Here is a 16,267-nt window from a genome sequence, read left to right as displayed (position 1 = left end):
ATGCTTCCCCTCAAAAACATGTCACGCTTCCCTAACTCTAAATGGATAGGGATTACTGATAAATAGGTCATTTAGCAAAAATATTAAAAAGTAAACAAACGTTATTATTTTTGTACACAGTATGTGCCAGCAAAAGTGAACCATACAGTCTTAATAGTTTTGGAAGCTCATGTGGTATTAATCATAGCTATTAACAGTTCAAAAGCAGTTGCTACTTCTCACAGATGGCTGGCAACTACATGTCTCAATAAAGACATAAATAAGACGGTTCAATGCTTTTAAATCAAGGGGATTGAATCTTCAACAGCCTTTGTAAATTCCAGCTAAAGCCATGGTAATATGAAGAATAGAGAATATTCAAAAAATATTCAAGTATTTGACCTCACCATTAAACAACCCACACCCTCCTCATCACTGGTGACGAGGTGTGACATTGTACATCTTAATTTGACTGGTTTCTAACAGCAGGAAAAATAATAATCCTGCAGCAACAGGAAATAAGTGGAAATTTAAACTTTAGAAGCCTTTTTAAACATTGAATACACTACAAGTTTTGAATTTACAAATACTCTGCCACAACAGGGTGATCAAATTAAGAGAGCATATCTGTACCTACAGAAAGTGTTGCGATGGTAAAAGAGCCTGCCTGCGTTCACACTTACTGCGGCAGATAGGCCTGTGGTCACTCCATGCGGCCAACGTCTCTGTCACTCTCTGGCAAGTGATGCTCTTTGATCCCTGAAGCACATAGCTGTCATCACAGGAAAACTGGATGCTGGCTCCGACCCTGTAGGAATTGAAGAAACAAATGACCTGCCGTACAGAGCACGGCATCAACCCCTAACTCCTCAATGCCTGTGACAGACTTCCTTCTGTCAAATCTGCAACAAGCAACATGGGATAAAAAGTTTTCAATTTCCACCAGTAGATTGCTATGGTGTGTTCCAAACAACCAAGTGTAACTTTTTTCGGTCTGTGAACAAGTTTCCTCAATTTCTCAAATGTTTTTAGTTTTTAATGGTGATAAGTACATCTGCCTCCTTAACAAACCAGTAATGACCCTTGTTGAATTAAGGCATCTTCTCTAAGAGGGTCTTATCACCTATTGTGCGGGTCTAATTTCAGTCACTAATGGTGATGGCATAGCAGTGGGGGTTTAAAAATGCCTATTCCACACAGCAGGGATCGCCTTGATTAAAGCTGTTCCACACAGTTCCAAATTCACTGAGGCCAAACCTGATGAGAGTGAAGCAAAGGAACCCACTGAAAGTCTGAGCCCATCCTCTTCCCATTCTCTGGAATCCCAGGATCTGGACAAATGTCTGCTGCCATGCCCCCTTGGCTCACTACAGAAAGAGGATAAAGGTGGAATACAGAGTGGTGAGAAAAGAAGTACCAAATCTATTCAATTACTAGTGACCGATATTATAAAATAATACCATGAAAGTTATGCGCCTCAAGTGCACTGTATAGTCTGGGTAAGTCAAATGTAATGTGATAAGCTTGATTGTACAGTTTTTATGTCTAGTTGATTAATTGACAGTACAAAATATACACACTGATGGTTAGAAAAAAGGTTAAGAGTTTGCTATGGGATTATACAGAGGCTCGGATACTTTTAACAAAGGCCCATATTGATGCTCCATAACAGGTGCTGACAAGAATCGGAAAGGTATTATACTAGAAACACAGGGCCAGAAGCAAGAGACAATGGTGACAAACAGCACTCTCACAATCATAGGATTAGAGCAATTAATCCTAATTTCATGTTCTAACAAGATCACGCTCCATTAGTCTCAATGAAAGGAAATGATTCCTCTATCGCTGCCATTAATTCAGAAGCCGTGAATGAATACAAAGATGAGTCCACTTACAGTTACTGCATATTTAGATCATTGGCAGTAAAATTATCAATGAAAACTTTGGGAGACAATTTGGTCTAATAATGGATTTCAGAATAGAAATTGCATCGATCATTGTGCGCTGTTGCACTGAAAACATTCATGTGAAGGAAGAAGTTAAAAGTCTCTAATGGCCATAACACAGACTGAAACAAATCATTACACCTAATCCCCCTCACAAAAGAGGTTTCTAACCTCAAGGGTATTTTTCTGGTTAAATAAAGGTTTCATAAAAACATTACAAAACAAAACGCATTGCATCTAACAGTCCTGGACAATACCCTGGATACAACGTTTAGTGAATTATATCCTGCAATATCATACACATTAAGTCATGTTAACATACACTGTGTAAAAAAGTGTACAAAACATTATGAACATGACAGACTGACCAGGTAAATCCAGGTGAAAGCTATGGTCCCTTATTGATGCCAATCAAATCAAATTGTATTTGTCACATGCACCGAATACAACAGATGTAGACCTTACCGTGAAATGCTTACTTACAAGCCCTTAACCAACAATGCAGTTTTAAGAAAATCACAAAAAAGTAAGCGATAATGATAACAAATATTTAAGAGCAGCAGTAAATAACAATAGCGGGGCTATATACAGGGGGTACCGGTACAGAGTCAATGTCAATGTGCAGGGGGAACCGGTGTCGAGGTAATTGAGCTAATTATGTATATGTAGGTAGAGTTATTAAAGTGGCTATGCATAGATAACAACAGAGAGTAGCAGCAGCAATCAGCGTAGATGAAGGGGAGGAGAAAGGTTAACTTCTTTGGGACTGGGGGGCAGTATTGAGTAGCTGGATAATAAGGTGCCCAGAGTAAACTGCCTGCTACTCAGGCCCAAAAGCTAGAATATGCATATAATTAGTAGATTTTTTAAAAACTGTTTGAATGATGTCTGTGAAGTCCTGTGAGTGCCACCTGATGAAGATCATCAAAGGTTAGTGATTCATTTCATTTCTATTTCTGACTTTTGTGAGCCCTCTCCATGGCTGGAAAATGGCTGTATGGTTTTCTGTGACTAGGTGCTGACCTAACATAATTGTGTGGTGTGCTTTCGCGGTAAAGCCTATTTGAAATCGGACACTGTGGCTGGATTTACAATACGTTTATCTTTAAAATGGTGTATAATACTTGTATGTTTGAGGAATTTTAATTATGGTATTTCTGTTGTTTTGAATTTGGCGCCCTGCAATTTCACTGGCTGTTGGCAAGGTGGGACGCTACCATCCCACATATCCCAGAGAAGTTCAATCATGATTGTTAAGCCTTGAGACATTTTAGGCATGGATTGTGTATGTGTGCCATTCATAGGGTGAATGGGCAAGACAAATATGTAAGTGCCTTTGAACGGGGTATGTTATTAGGCGCCAAGCACACCAGTTTGTCAAGAACTACAACACTGCTGGGTTTTTCACGCTCAACAGTTTCCCGTGTGTATCAAGAATGTTCCACCACACAAAGGACATCCAGCCAACTTGACACAACTGTAGGAAGCATTGGAGTCAACATGGGCCATCATCCCTGTGGAACGCTGTCGACACCTTGTAGAGTCCATGCCCCAACGAACTGAGGCTTTTCTGAAGGCAAAAGGGGGTGAAACTCAATATTAGGAAAGGTCTGTTTCGTATGTTAGCATATGCACAATTGCAAATTTACGTAAGAAGTTCTGTAAATTGTATGACCATTTTCTTACCAAGAGTTGGATAGGTGCATTTATCAAAAGAATAATCTATTTTTATAGTGAACTTGATAATAAGCTTTGCTTAAAGAGAAATAAATGAACAGGTGGGTCAACAGCTATAGAAATAAAACAGCCTCTATAAGTAAATGTTTCATCATAACATTTGTATGGGTTGCATTCAGATATGAAATATGTATTTCCACCTTGTGATGACAGGAGCTTTAATGATTCACTGCTCGTGGCAATATAATGAAAACAAACTGTGAAAAGGTCATGCTTCATAGCATATCCTCTTCCACCATTCCTGTGCCAGTGTGTGTTTGTGTTCTCACCTTAATTTCTGCATCATTCTGTCACATAACCTCAGTTTGTTTACGGGCCCAGAACCACATTAGGTCATCTTACACATCATTTTAACTTGGTCACAAAAAAAAAAAAACGTTTTTTTTGTTGCCCTTTTTCCATCCATTCCTTTTGATGCACTGCACAGTAATCACAGACTACAGAATCCTTTCATTCTGTAAACAATTTCTATGCGTGAACTCTCAATGTACCATGTGGCTTTGGTTTTAGTGACCATTACTTTCTATAAAAAAATCAACATGCTACATGCGAGAAATCGTATATTGGAGGATACATACAGATGTAGGATTTTTATTTGAACCAGTATGCCACAGCAGGAAAGTAATCCTGCAGCAACAGGAAATGTGGATTATAATTAATGGTCATTTTTTTATAGGGGTCGATACATTTTTTGTTAGGGCAAATAAAGTCTGAAATTACAAACTTTAGAAGCCTTTTTAAACCTTGAATACACTATAAGAGTGATCAAATGAAGATCACACAAGTGCATTTGAGAATGTATTAACCCTATCCCATGAAATCCGGTGCAATAATAATGCTAAAATGTTCATTTCAAGTCAAGGTCAGAGAATGTGTTGATGGAGTGAGCGGCATGGACAGCCATTGCTATCCCTTTTGATCAACTGTCATGTATTTCTGTTTGATGTTGTCTTCAAATGTCATCTCCTGTGAATGCTGATATTAGTTTTAAAAAGTTCCACCATCCAATCAAAGCTTTTGTCTGTTTGCACCACCATTTCTGCTTCCTGTTCTGCCCAGTGATAATCTTACTCCACTTTTCTGTGTTAGGACTTTGGTTTGAAAATGAAAAGGATCATGACTTTACTTTCATACTAGTTTTATTTCTTATGTTAATAAAGCTATTTTGTTGGTCAGCGTGTTTTTTTAGCAGGGAATTTATAACAGAGAGAACTACAACAAAGCATCCATTCCTCTCACAGCCTCCCCACTTCGACACTTCTCTAGACTACTGTTATAATCAATGATGAAGCCCACATAGCTCACTTCTGCTGCGAAAGGTAAACTTCCCACTCCACCAATGGCTGCTGGACTACTATCATTCAAGATCCCCGGATTGGCTTCTTTAAGATAAATATTTGGGTTTTGTCACCGATAACAAACTGAACTTTGCTGCACACACAGATACCAATTTGTAAAATCCTTGTATTTTCTGATAATGATTTCATTATAAATATAACTACAGTGACTATATTTTATAGATTTGTTCATCTATTTGAACTGTTTCCATGGCTGCCTAGTTTGGGATTTGAAGTAACACTGAATATGCTTGTGATGGTATTCAGTGGTCAGAGGTCATCATGATACAACAGACAAAACTCAGAAAGATTCACGTACTAAAGTATCTAATACAGTATCTACTAAATCCAAATTAAATCAAATTTTATTTGTCACCTACACATGGTTAGCAGATGTTAATGCGAGTGTAGCGAAATGCTTGTGCTTCTAGTTCCGACAATGCAGTAATAACCAACAAGTAATCTAACTAACAATTCCAAAAAAAACTACTGTACATAAAGATATAAGAATGAGTGATGGTACAGAGCGGCATAGGCAAGATACAGTAGATGGTATCGAGTATAGTATATACATATGAGATGAGTATGTAAACAAAGTGGCATAGTTAAAGTGGCTAGTGATACATGTATTACATAAGGATGCAGTAGATGATATAGAGTACAGTATATACGTATACATATGAGATGAATAATGTAGGGTATGTAAACATTATTTAAAGTGGCTAGTGATATATTTTACATCATTTCCCATCAATTCCCATTATTAAAGTGGCTGGAGTTGAGTCAGTGTGTTGGCAGCAGCCACTCAATGTTAGTGGTGGCTGTTTAACAATCTGATGGCCTTGAGATAGAAGCTGTTTTTCAGTCTCTCGGTCCCAGCTTTGATGCACCTGCACTGACCTCGCCTTCTGGATGACCTCGCCTAGAATTTCTAAGCAAACAGCTGGAGGCAGGGCTTTCTCCTACAGAGCTCCATTTTTATGGAACGGTCTGCCTACCCATGTCAGAGACGCAAACTCGGTCTCAACCTTTAAGTCTTTACTGAAGACTCATCTCTTCAGTGGGTCATATGATTGAGTGTAGTCTGGCCCAGGAGTGGGAAGGTGAACGGAAAGGCTCTGGAGCAACGAACCGCCCTTGCTGTCTCTGCCTGGCCGGTTCCCCTCTTTCCACTGGGATTCTCTGCCTCTAACCCTATTACAGGGGCTGAGTCACTGGCTTACTGGGGCTCTCTCATGCCGTCCCTGGAAGGGGTGCGTCACCTGAGTGGGTTGATTCACTGATGTGGTCATCCTGTCTGGGTTGGCGCCCCCCCCCTTGGGTTGTGCCATGGCGGAGATCTTTGTGGGCTATACTCAGCCCTGTCTCAGGATGGTAAGTTGGTGGTTGAAGATATCCCTCTAGTGGTGTGGGGGCTGTGCTTTGGCAAAGTGGGTGAGGTTATATCCTTCCTGTTTGTCCCTGTCCGGGGGTGTCCTCGGATGGGTCCACAGTGTCTCCTGACCCCTCCTGTCTCAGCCTCCAGTATTTATGCTGCAGTAGTTTATGTGTCGGGGGGCTAGGGTCAGTTTGTTATATCTGGAGTACTTCTCCTGTCCTATTCGGTGTCCTGTGTGAATCTAAGTGTGCGTTCTCTAATTCTCTCTTTCTCTCTCTCGGAGGACCTGAGCCCTAGGACCATGCCCCAGGATTACCTGACATGATGACTCCTTGCTGTCCCCAGTCCACCTGGCCGTGCTGCTGCTCCAGTTTCAACTGTTCTGCCTTCTTATTATTCGAACATGCTGATCATTTATGAACATTTGAACATCTTGGCCATGTTCTGTTATAATCTCCACCCGGCACAGCCAGAAGAGGACTGGCCACCCCACAGCCTGGTTCCTCTCTAGGTTTCTTCCTAGGTTTTGGCCTTTCTAGGGAGTTTTTCCTAGCCACCGTGCTTCTATACCTGCATTGCTTGCTGTTTGGGGTTTTAGGCTGGGTTTCTGTACAGCACTTTGAGATATCAGCTGATGTACGAAGGGCTATATAAATACATTTGATTTGATGATAGCGGGGTGAACAGGCAGTGGCTCGGGTGGTTGTTGTCCTTGATGATCTTTATGGCCTTCCTGTAACATCGGGTGGTGTAGGTGTCCTGGAGGGCAGGTAGTTTGCCCCCGGTTGTGCAGACCTCACTACCCTCTGGAGAGCCTTACGGTTGTGGGCGGAGCAGTTGCCGTACCAGGCGGTGATACAGCCTGCCAGGATGCTCTCGATTGTGCATCTGTAGAAGTTTGTGAGTGCTTTTGGTGGCAAGCCGAATTTCTTCAGCCTCCTGAGGTTGAAGAGGCGCTGCTGCGCCTTCATCACGATGCTGTCTGTGTGAGTGGACCAATTCAGTTTGTCTGTGATGTGTATGCCGAGGAACTTAAAACTTACTACCCTCTCCACTACTGTTCCATCGATGTGGATAGGGGGGTGTTCCCTCTGCTGTTTCCTGAAGTCCACAATCATCTCCTTAGTTTTGTTGACGTTGAGTGTGAGGTTATTTTCCTGACACCACACTCCGAGGGCCCTCACCTCCTCCCTGTAGGCCGTCTCGTCGTTGTTGGTAATCAAGCCTACCACTGTTGTGTCGTCCGCAAACTTGATGATTGAGTTGGAGGCGTGCGTGGCCACGCAGTCGTGGGTGAACAGGGAGTACAGGAGAGGGCTCACCCTTGTGGGGCCCCAGTGTTGAGGATCAGCGGGGTGGAGATGTTGTTGCCTACCCTCACCACCTGGGGGCGGCCCGTCAGGAAGTCCAGTACCCAATTGCACAGGGCGGGGTTGAGACCCAGTGCCTCCAGTTTGATGATGAGCTTGGAGGGTACTATGGTGTTGAATGCCGAGCTGTAGTCGATGAACAGCATTCTCACATAGGTATTCCTCTTGTCCAGATGGGTTAGGGCAGTGTGCAGTGTGGTTGAGATTGCATCGTCTGTGGACCTATTTGGGCGGTAAGTGGGTCTAGGGTGTCAGGTAGGGTGGAGGTGATATGGTCCTTGACTAGTCTCTCAAAGCACTTCATGATGACGGAAGTGAGTGCTACGGGGCGGTAGTCGTTTAGCTCAGTTACCTTAGCTTTCTTGGGAACAGGAACAATGGTGGCCCTCTTGAAGCATGTGGGAACAGCAGACTGGTATAGGGATTGATTGAATATGTCCGTGAATACACCGGCCAGCTGGACTGCGCATGCTCTGAGGGCGCGGCTGGGGATGCCGTCTGGGCCTGCAGCCTTGCGAGGGTTAACACGTTTAAATGTTTTACTCACCTCGGCTGCAGTGAAGGAGTGTCCGCAAGTTTTCGTTGCAGGCCGTGTCAGTGGCACTGTATTGTCCTCAATATCTACTACAGTATCTACAGTATCTACTACAGTATCTACGATGGTATCTACAGTAACTACTATTGATCTACTACTGTATCTATGATGGTATCTACAATATCTACTGCAATATCTACTACAGTATCTACTAAATTATCTACTGTATCTACTACTGTATCTACGATGGTATCTACAGATTCTACTACAGTACCTACAGTATAGTATCTAATGTAGATACAGTACCTATTACAGTATTTTCTACACTATCTACTACTGTACAGTATCTGGTATGTTATAGGTAAAGCTAAAACAATTTTAGATAGTGATCAATGTCGCTTGAATAATAAACTTCTTCCTTTAGGCCTGCATTTTTCTGCTACCCAACGTTAATCACAATAGAACAAAGAACTCTTTCATCCCACATGCAATCAATCTGCTAAACTTGTGCAGGTAGAGGTGCTTCTTTTGATCGGGAATTGGAGACCATCAAAAGGAAGGGTAATTAATAACCACACACTATTGTATTCTCCCGCAGATAATTCTGCAATAAACTGTGGAAGCATTTATTTCCCTTCTATATTATGTTGTTATCCTAAGCATTGGATCTAGTCTAGTTTTAAAAAGCTGGCAAACAATTTACAGAGGTGGGCAGCCAGTTTGGATCAGTATCAATTCATTCTTGGTCCAATGGGGATACCCCTTTGATGACAAACACAGGCTGCACACTGTGTAGGTGGTTGGAATTTTTACCCCGTGAAAAATGAGAAGCCATCTCGGTGATCAATGTCAGACATCTTTCCAGCCATCAGCAAAATTTACAAAAAATCTGCCTTTTCAATGAAGATTAAAATAATTCTGTCCAACTGAAATTTAGCTGTAGTAATTAGATGTCTTGGAGGATATGAGGAGAGGGCTGGCTATACATCCAGGGTTTGGCCAGAGTGCATGATTTTACACCTCTGCTCTTTAAATGAGCACCATGGGATCTTTAATAACCACAGTGAGTCAGGACCTGAACTTAATCCCTCATCTAAAAGTGTCTGATGATGAGATAATATACATATTCATATATGAATGACCACATCAATTCTGCCTTTGCAGAATTTAGAATGTTTTAATGGCAGTTAAGAGTTACAAACTTGGTTAATAATTATCCGGGCCTATTGATGCTATTCAAGTATATAAAGTGGACTTGTTTTATAAACTGCATTATGTTGCCGAGTTGACAAGGTTGCCTTACACCAACGTCACAATTTTTTGTTTTGTTTTTATAATTGCTATTTGTTTATCCATCCAGGATCACCATATATTGTACCTGAAATGTAAATTCTAGATTATAAATGGTGCCTCACTTTTGCAAAGTCAGCCATTTAGTAACACTAATTGCAATAGAACAGGCTTTATGAAGCATAGCATGGAACAAATTATTAATACAATTTAATGTGGTGTTAAAGAGGGGGTTGTTTTCCCCATACCATTATAGATAGCATCAAGGGCATCTTTTGGAAAACACATTATGGAAATTGTGCAGACATTAAATGCTAAGCAAACACTCTAAATTGGATTATGGTATGTGTGTACATATGGATGTGTGAAAATCATCATGATCAATTATGCACAGAATTATGTGTGATAGCTACTCATGTCTAACTGATAATCAAACATATTACCACTTTTAAAAAATATCACAAAAAAAAATACTATGACCTTAATTGTATGGAGATATTTCTTCCCTGGAAACTCAGTAGAGGTACTAGCTGGGTTTGAAATGCATTTTGGGCCACTAGCCAGTGTGAATTAAAAAAGTTCCATATATTTCTTGTAACAGCGTTTTGATCAAAGGTGATCATTTGTCATGTCAAAGAGATTGTATGCGCACATACATACAGATGTAGGATCTTAATTTGATCACCCACTTTGACACTTCAGACATGATTTCCCTTAAGGAAACTGTAGCAACCACTACAAAAATGTTAATTAATTAATAATATAATTCACATTTCCTGTTTCTGCAGGTAAATTTTCATGCTGTAGCAAACTGTCTCAAATTAAGATCCTCCATCTGTATCCATACACACATCACATCGGGAACCACCTGATCACCATGCATATGCATACGTCAGACTGGGTGGATTTAGTATATAATAAATCTGGCAGATAAAATCTGTTAGTATACCCCCTGGGTAATGAATAACAATTGTGCAATAGAATTATGCACATATTTACATTGATCATATAACTGTCAATGGACCGATACAGATGCCATTAATTTTTACACAAAGAGGGCTTGTCCAATGTATGTGGAGATCTGTAGGATGAAATATCACTCAGTTTGACTTAACTTTGTAAGAAAACCTACTTCGTTTGACTCTGTAGCTTCTGCAACAGTTAATGGGGATGTGAATAAAATACTAAATACCACATCCTAAATTCTTATCGTAATTTAAAATGCTTATCATAAGTGTACAATTCTGGACTGTTTGGACTGCCTGGGGAAAGAAAACACTATTTAAGATATGCTTGATTTTATGGTAGTGCGATTACAAATGTAATGTGGGTAAAAACGGAACCTCCGTGAGCATAAGAAAATACTTACAAACAGCATTTTTGTGGTTTGTGTCTTTGCTTGGAAGCATTTTCACCCCTCTTGACTTCAGCTCAATGGCCTTTTTCACTGTTGGAGAGAAAATAGTGCACATTATAATCCATTTATGTAATTAGCATATATGATATATTATTATTATATTAATTAGCAAAACACCCTAAGAGCAAAGGCTGAAAGAAAAGAAAATCTGTCACAACGTGCAAACACTTCTGTGAGATTCCTTGCTATGCAAGCAGCTTCCCCCTCTCTCTCTCTGTCCCTCCCTGCCTCCCCCAAATCCTTTGAAGATGGGGTTTACTGTAGAAGTTCACAAGCAGAGATGTCAAGCTGTCCTCCAGGTGATTGCAGAGGGCCAGGAGGGTGCCAATGTGCCCAGGCTTCCGTGCTCTTGCAAGTTGGAATTTATTGGGATGACTCATGCAATGCAGGCAGCTCTGCAGGGTAGTCACTAGCTGGCACAGCCACAAAGTTATAAAATCTGATTTTAAACCTAACCCTAACCACACTGCTAACCTTATACCCAGACTTAACCTTAAATTTAGACCAAAAAGCAAATGTTTGTTTTTATGATTTTTTTCGATGTATGGCCAATTTTGACTTTGCAGCTGGCCCATCTAGTGGAGATCGCTCAGCTCTGCCTCCAGGACAAGATTCATCCCCATAAACATCAACCAGCCTCATTGGGTCTGTGGTATTTAGTCTTTATGGATCAGTACATCCAAGGCACAGGAGTCATTTGTTGTGCAGGGCAAGGGAGGGCCAGCTTGTGAATAGTGGTGGCCACACAGTCACCTAACACCACTGGGCTCAGTACCCAGCAGGCAGTGCACTTGATGCGTAGCCTGCATTTTTGTCAGCGGGAGCCAATTTGGATTTGGATACAACTCGGAATCTAATCTGGTAATTATGTCATGCAGGGAAGCTAATTAAACCCTGAGAAAGCTAAAATAGGTTCAGTGTGAGTTATCCTCTCTCCAGTATGACTTCATCCCCTTGCCAGGTATTAATAAAAGTAGTATTGTAATTTTACCCGGAAAATACACACAAATCCTAAATAATTGAATTATAATGTGCAGACTGGGTTTAGTTTCCCAACTCTCTTTTAGTCAGAAGTATCTTAGACTACACTTAGTGACTAAGCCTGGAGGGCCTCAAGCCGTGTTGAACTTCATAAAAAGAAACCAGACAAATACCTGCGAACCGTGTGCTGGCAGAATCCAAGCCAGGCCAAGACATCATGTTTAGCTGAACTCTGGCAAAGAACTCACTGCCATGTGCACTGATGACTGCCTGCAATGGGAAGGGATCTCTCCTAGCCCTCTGACACTGACCCCTTACCTTGGTACTGGGCACTAAATCCTTTCCGTCGATGGTTGCTGTCAGATGTGAAATGTAGCCGTAGCCAGTTCTTGCTGCTGATGACAGGGGAAGGTAGATTCATACCGGTCAGCCTGGAAGGAAATAAGATTCTAATTTCAACCAAGTGACCCAACACCTCCATCAAAATGAAACACATGGGCCGCTGTTAGTAACAATGGAACATATGCACTGCATGACTTCAGGAATCATTACAGAGTGAATTAACTGGTAGGAATGCTAAGTGTACATACCAGATCATTTGTGTTGTAAAATCACACACATGGTTTACTCTAGCTGGATTTATACAATGTCATACTCAATTCGAAAGCAGTTTGTTTTATATTTTGCAGGGTTAACTTAGCTGCTCTAGCCCATTTACTTCACAGATGCCTTGAGTAATCATCACACATTTTGATATATTTTCAGAATGGCTGTATTGCTCCATTCTTCTGGTTTAAATAGTTTAACAACAAGCTAAGTGCATATCCCACAGCGTGCAAACATGTGCATTAACTTTCTGTGTCTGCTTTGTGTTTGCAAGCATGGATGTTCAATTTGGAGGATGAAGAACTCTGGAGGATGAAGAACGCTGGAGGATGAAGAACCCTGGAAGATGAAGAATGCTGGAGGATGAAGCATGCTGGAGGATGAAGAACCCTGGGGGATGAAGAACCCTGGAGTATAAAGAACCCTGGATGAAGAACCATGGAGGATGAAGAACCTTGAAGGAGGAAGAACCCTGGAGTATAAAAAACCCTGGATGAAGAACCCTGTGGGGGATGAAGAAACCTGGATGAAGAACCCTGGAGTATAAAGAACCCTGGATGAAGAACATTGGAGGATGAAGAACCCTGGAGTATAAAGAAACTTGGATGAAGAACCCTGGGGGATGAAGAACCCTGGAGTATAAAGAACCCTGTGTCATGACGTTGGCCTGTGGGTAAGGTTTATGACCTGTCACGATCGTCATGGGAAGAAGTGGACCAAAGCGCAGCGTGGTACGTGTTCATTCTATTTATTTATTTAATGAACACCAACAACAACAAAACAAATAAGAATGTGACGTACTGCAGGGTAAAGTAGCAACCAATGCAAAAATAAGATCCCACAAATGAAAGAGGGAAAATGGACTGCCTAAGTATGATTCCCAATCAGAGACAACGATGGACAGTTGCCTCTGATTGGGAACCACACTCGGCCAAAAACAAAGAAACAGATAACATAGAAAGCCCACCCCAAATCACACCCTGACCAAACAAAATAGAGAAATAAAACGGCTCTCTAAGGTCAGGGCGTGACATGACCCCCCATAAATACCTTTCTCCCCTCTCTCTCTTGACTCTACTGAAGGACTCTTGAATAGCCTTTGTTAAACATAGAGAGTCTGGGAACATCAAACGTTGGGGGGAAAATAACCATATTACGGTAATAGAACCATTTGAAAATATGCGTTGGTACTTAATGAATATGATGTCAGTTCGGTTGTCATCTGAGGACAACATAAACTGTATCTGGGAAAGTCTACACATTCTAGTTATCAGATTCACATGGAATTGTGTGCAATTTAAATGTTTGAATATGAAACTATTTGTGAAAAGATTAAATTAAATTTAGCTTCCAAATGAGAGAATTGGGTTTTCATAAGGTTAGAGCTCTGCTCAATCAGTGGCCCGCCTCTGTGAAGAGACATGGGTTATAAACTATGAAACACACCCTTCTCTCCCTCCACTATACAGTGGGGCAAAAAAGTATTTAGTCAGCCACCAATTGTGCAAGTTCTCCCACTTAAAAAGATGAGAGAGGCCTGTAATTTTCATCATAGGTACACTTCAACTATGACAGACAAAATGAGAAAAGAAATCCAGAAAATCACATTGTAGGATTTTTTATGAATTTATTTGCAAGTTATGGTGGAAAATAAGTATCTGGTCACCTACAAACAAGCAAGATTTCTGGCTCTCACAGACCTGTAACTTCTTCTTTTAGAGGCTCCTCTGTCCTCCACTCGTTATCTGTATTAATGGCACCTGTTTGAACTTGTTATCAGTATAAAAGACACCTGTCCACAACCTCAAACAGTCACACTCCAAACTTCTCACTATGACCAAGACCAAAGAGCTGTAAAAGGACACCAGAAACAAAATTGTAGACCTGCACCAGGCTGGGAAGACTGAATCTGCAATAGGTAAGCAGCTTGGTTTGAAGAAATCAACTGTGGGAGCAATTATTAGGAAATGGAAGACATACAAGACCACTGATAATCTCCCTCGATCTGGGGCTCCACACAAGATCTCACCCCGTGGGGTCAAAATGTTTACAAGAACGGTGAGCAAAAATCCCAGAACCACACGGGGGAGACCTAGTGAATGACCTGCAGAGAACTGGGACCAAAATAACAAAGCCTACCATCAGTAACACACTACGCCGCCAGGGACTCAAATCCTGCAGTGCCAGACGTGTCCCCCTGCTTAAGCCAGTACATGTCCAGGCCCGTCTGAAGTTTGCTAGAGAGCATTTGGATGATCCAGAAGAAGATTTGGAGAATATCATATGGTCAGATGAAACCAAAATATAACATTTGGTAAAAACTTAACTTGTCGTGTTTGGAGGACAAAGAATGCTGAGTTGCATCCAAAGAACACCATACTTACTGTGAAGCATGGGGGTGGAAACATCATGCTTTGGGGCTGTTTTTCTGCAAAGGGACCAGGACGACTGATCCGTGTGAAGGAAAGAATGAATGGGGCCATGTATTGTGAGATTGAGTGAAAACCTCCTTCCATCTGCAAGGGCATTGAAGATGAAACGTGGCTGGGTCTTTCAGCATGACAATGATCCCAAACACACCACCCGGGCAACGAAGGAGTGGCTTCGTAAGAAGCATTTCAAGGTCCTGGAGTGGCCTAGCCAGTCTCCAGATTTCAACCCCATAGAAAATCTTTGGAGGGAGTTGAAAGTCCGTGTTGCCCAGCAACAGCCCCAAAAGATCACTGCTCTAGAGGAGATATGCATGGAGGAATGGGCCAAAATACCAGCAACAATGTGTGAAAACCTTGGGAAGACTTACAGAAAACGTTTGACCTCTGTCATTTCCAAAAAAGTATATTTGAAACTTTTGTTATTGACCAAATACTTATTTTCCACCATAATTTGCAAATAAATTCATAAAAAATCCTACAATATGATTTTCTGGATTTTTTGGATTTTCCCTAATTTTGTCTGTCATAGTTGAAGTGTACCTATGATGAAAAGTACAAGCCTCTCTCATCTTTTTAAGTGGGAGAACTTGCACAATTGGTGGCTGACTAAATACTTTTTTGCCCCACTGTATAAGCCCTTTCTGTAAATGTAACCTTCTGTTCCGAGGACGATAGGACGACGGTCCATACGTTAAAAAGGACTAACATGTCAACTACAGAACTAAGCCAACCTCAGCGTGAGCTTTGGTTGTGAATGGTATGAACTTTGAACTCTTATTCACTAAAGAAGTGAGACATCCTAGCCGTTGAGTTAGTAGTGGCCGCTGTAAACATGTGCTAGGAAAGGATGGACGACGTATCCAGTCTAACACACAGCGACGATACTACAACGTATCCAATTTACCACCAGAGACATTCTTCCCGAGGACAGGAAGATCTCTGTTGGCCAATACGGCCAGCATCTACTACCAACCTACCGAAGCGTTAATTTCGAATGCATAAGATACTGTATTTACGATAGCATGGCTTCTCCCTTTGTTCCTCAGTCTTCCCCCTCTTTCACTCAAACCCGACCCCCTTTCCTTTGTGTAACCAGAAATTATGTCGGCTCCATCCACCAGGGACGTTTTCTGTATGACATAATTTGCATTCTGTGTGTATGTAATTCTGTATGATTAGTTAGGTGTTTAGTAAATAAATAATTAAACCCAATTTTGTATTGCTGATTCAACTCGTTAGCCAGGGTTCGTGAAGACCAA

At 41.3% G+C, this 16,267-nt stretch overlaps 1 protein-coding gene across 1 annotated transcript in view; it reads right to left on the bottom strand.

Annotated features, from left to right (window-relative positions):
• The window catches only part of LOC109870209 (CUB and sushi domain-containing protein 1), a 291,027-nt gene that overhangs the window by 131,611 nt on the left and 143,149 nt on the right, over positions 1 to 16,267 (bottom strand). Inside the window, exons 6-9 of the mRNA XM_031804842.1 lie at positions 12,289 to 12,401; positions 10,942 to 11,019; positions 1,265 to 1,346; positions 663 to 787 (exon numbers count right to left, since the gene is read on the bottom strand). Coding sequence (XP_031660702.1) covers positions 663 to 787; positions 1,265 to 1,346; positions 10,942 to 11,019; positions 12,289 to 12,401 — 398 coding nt within the window. The remainder of the gene's footprint in view (positions 1 to 662; positions 788 to 1,264; positions 1,347 to 10,941; positions 11,020 to 12,288; positions 12,402 to 16,267) is intronic.

Source organism: Oncorhynchus kisutch, linkage group LG25 (assembly GCF_002021735.2).
Source record: "Oncorhynchus kisutch isolate 150728-3 linkage group LG25, Okis_V2, whole genome shotgun sequence".
Classification (NCBI taxonomy): domain Eukaryota; kingdom Metazoa; phylum Chordata; class Actinopteri; order Salmoniformes; family Salmonidae; genus Oncorhynchus; species Oncorhynchus kisutch.
Note: the sequence above shows the minus strand (reverse complement) of the source record. Positions and strands in the feature narration are given on the sequence as shown.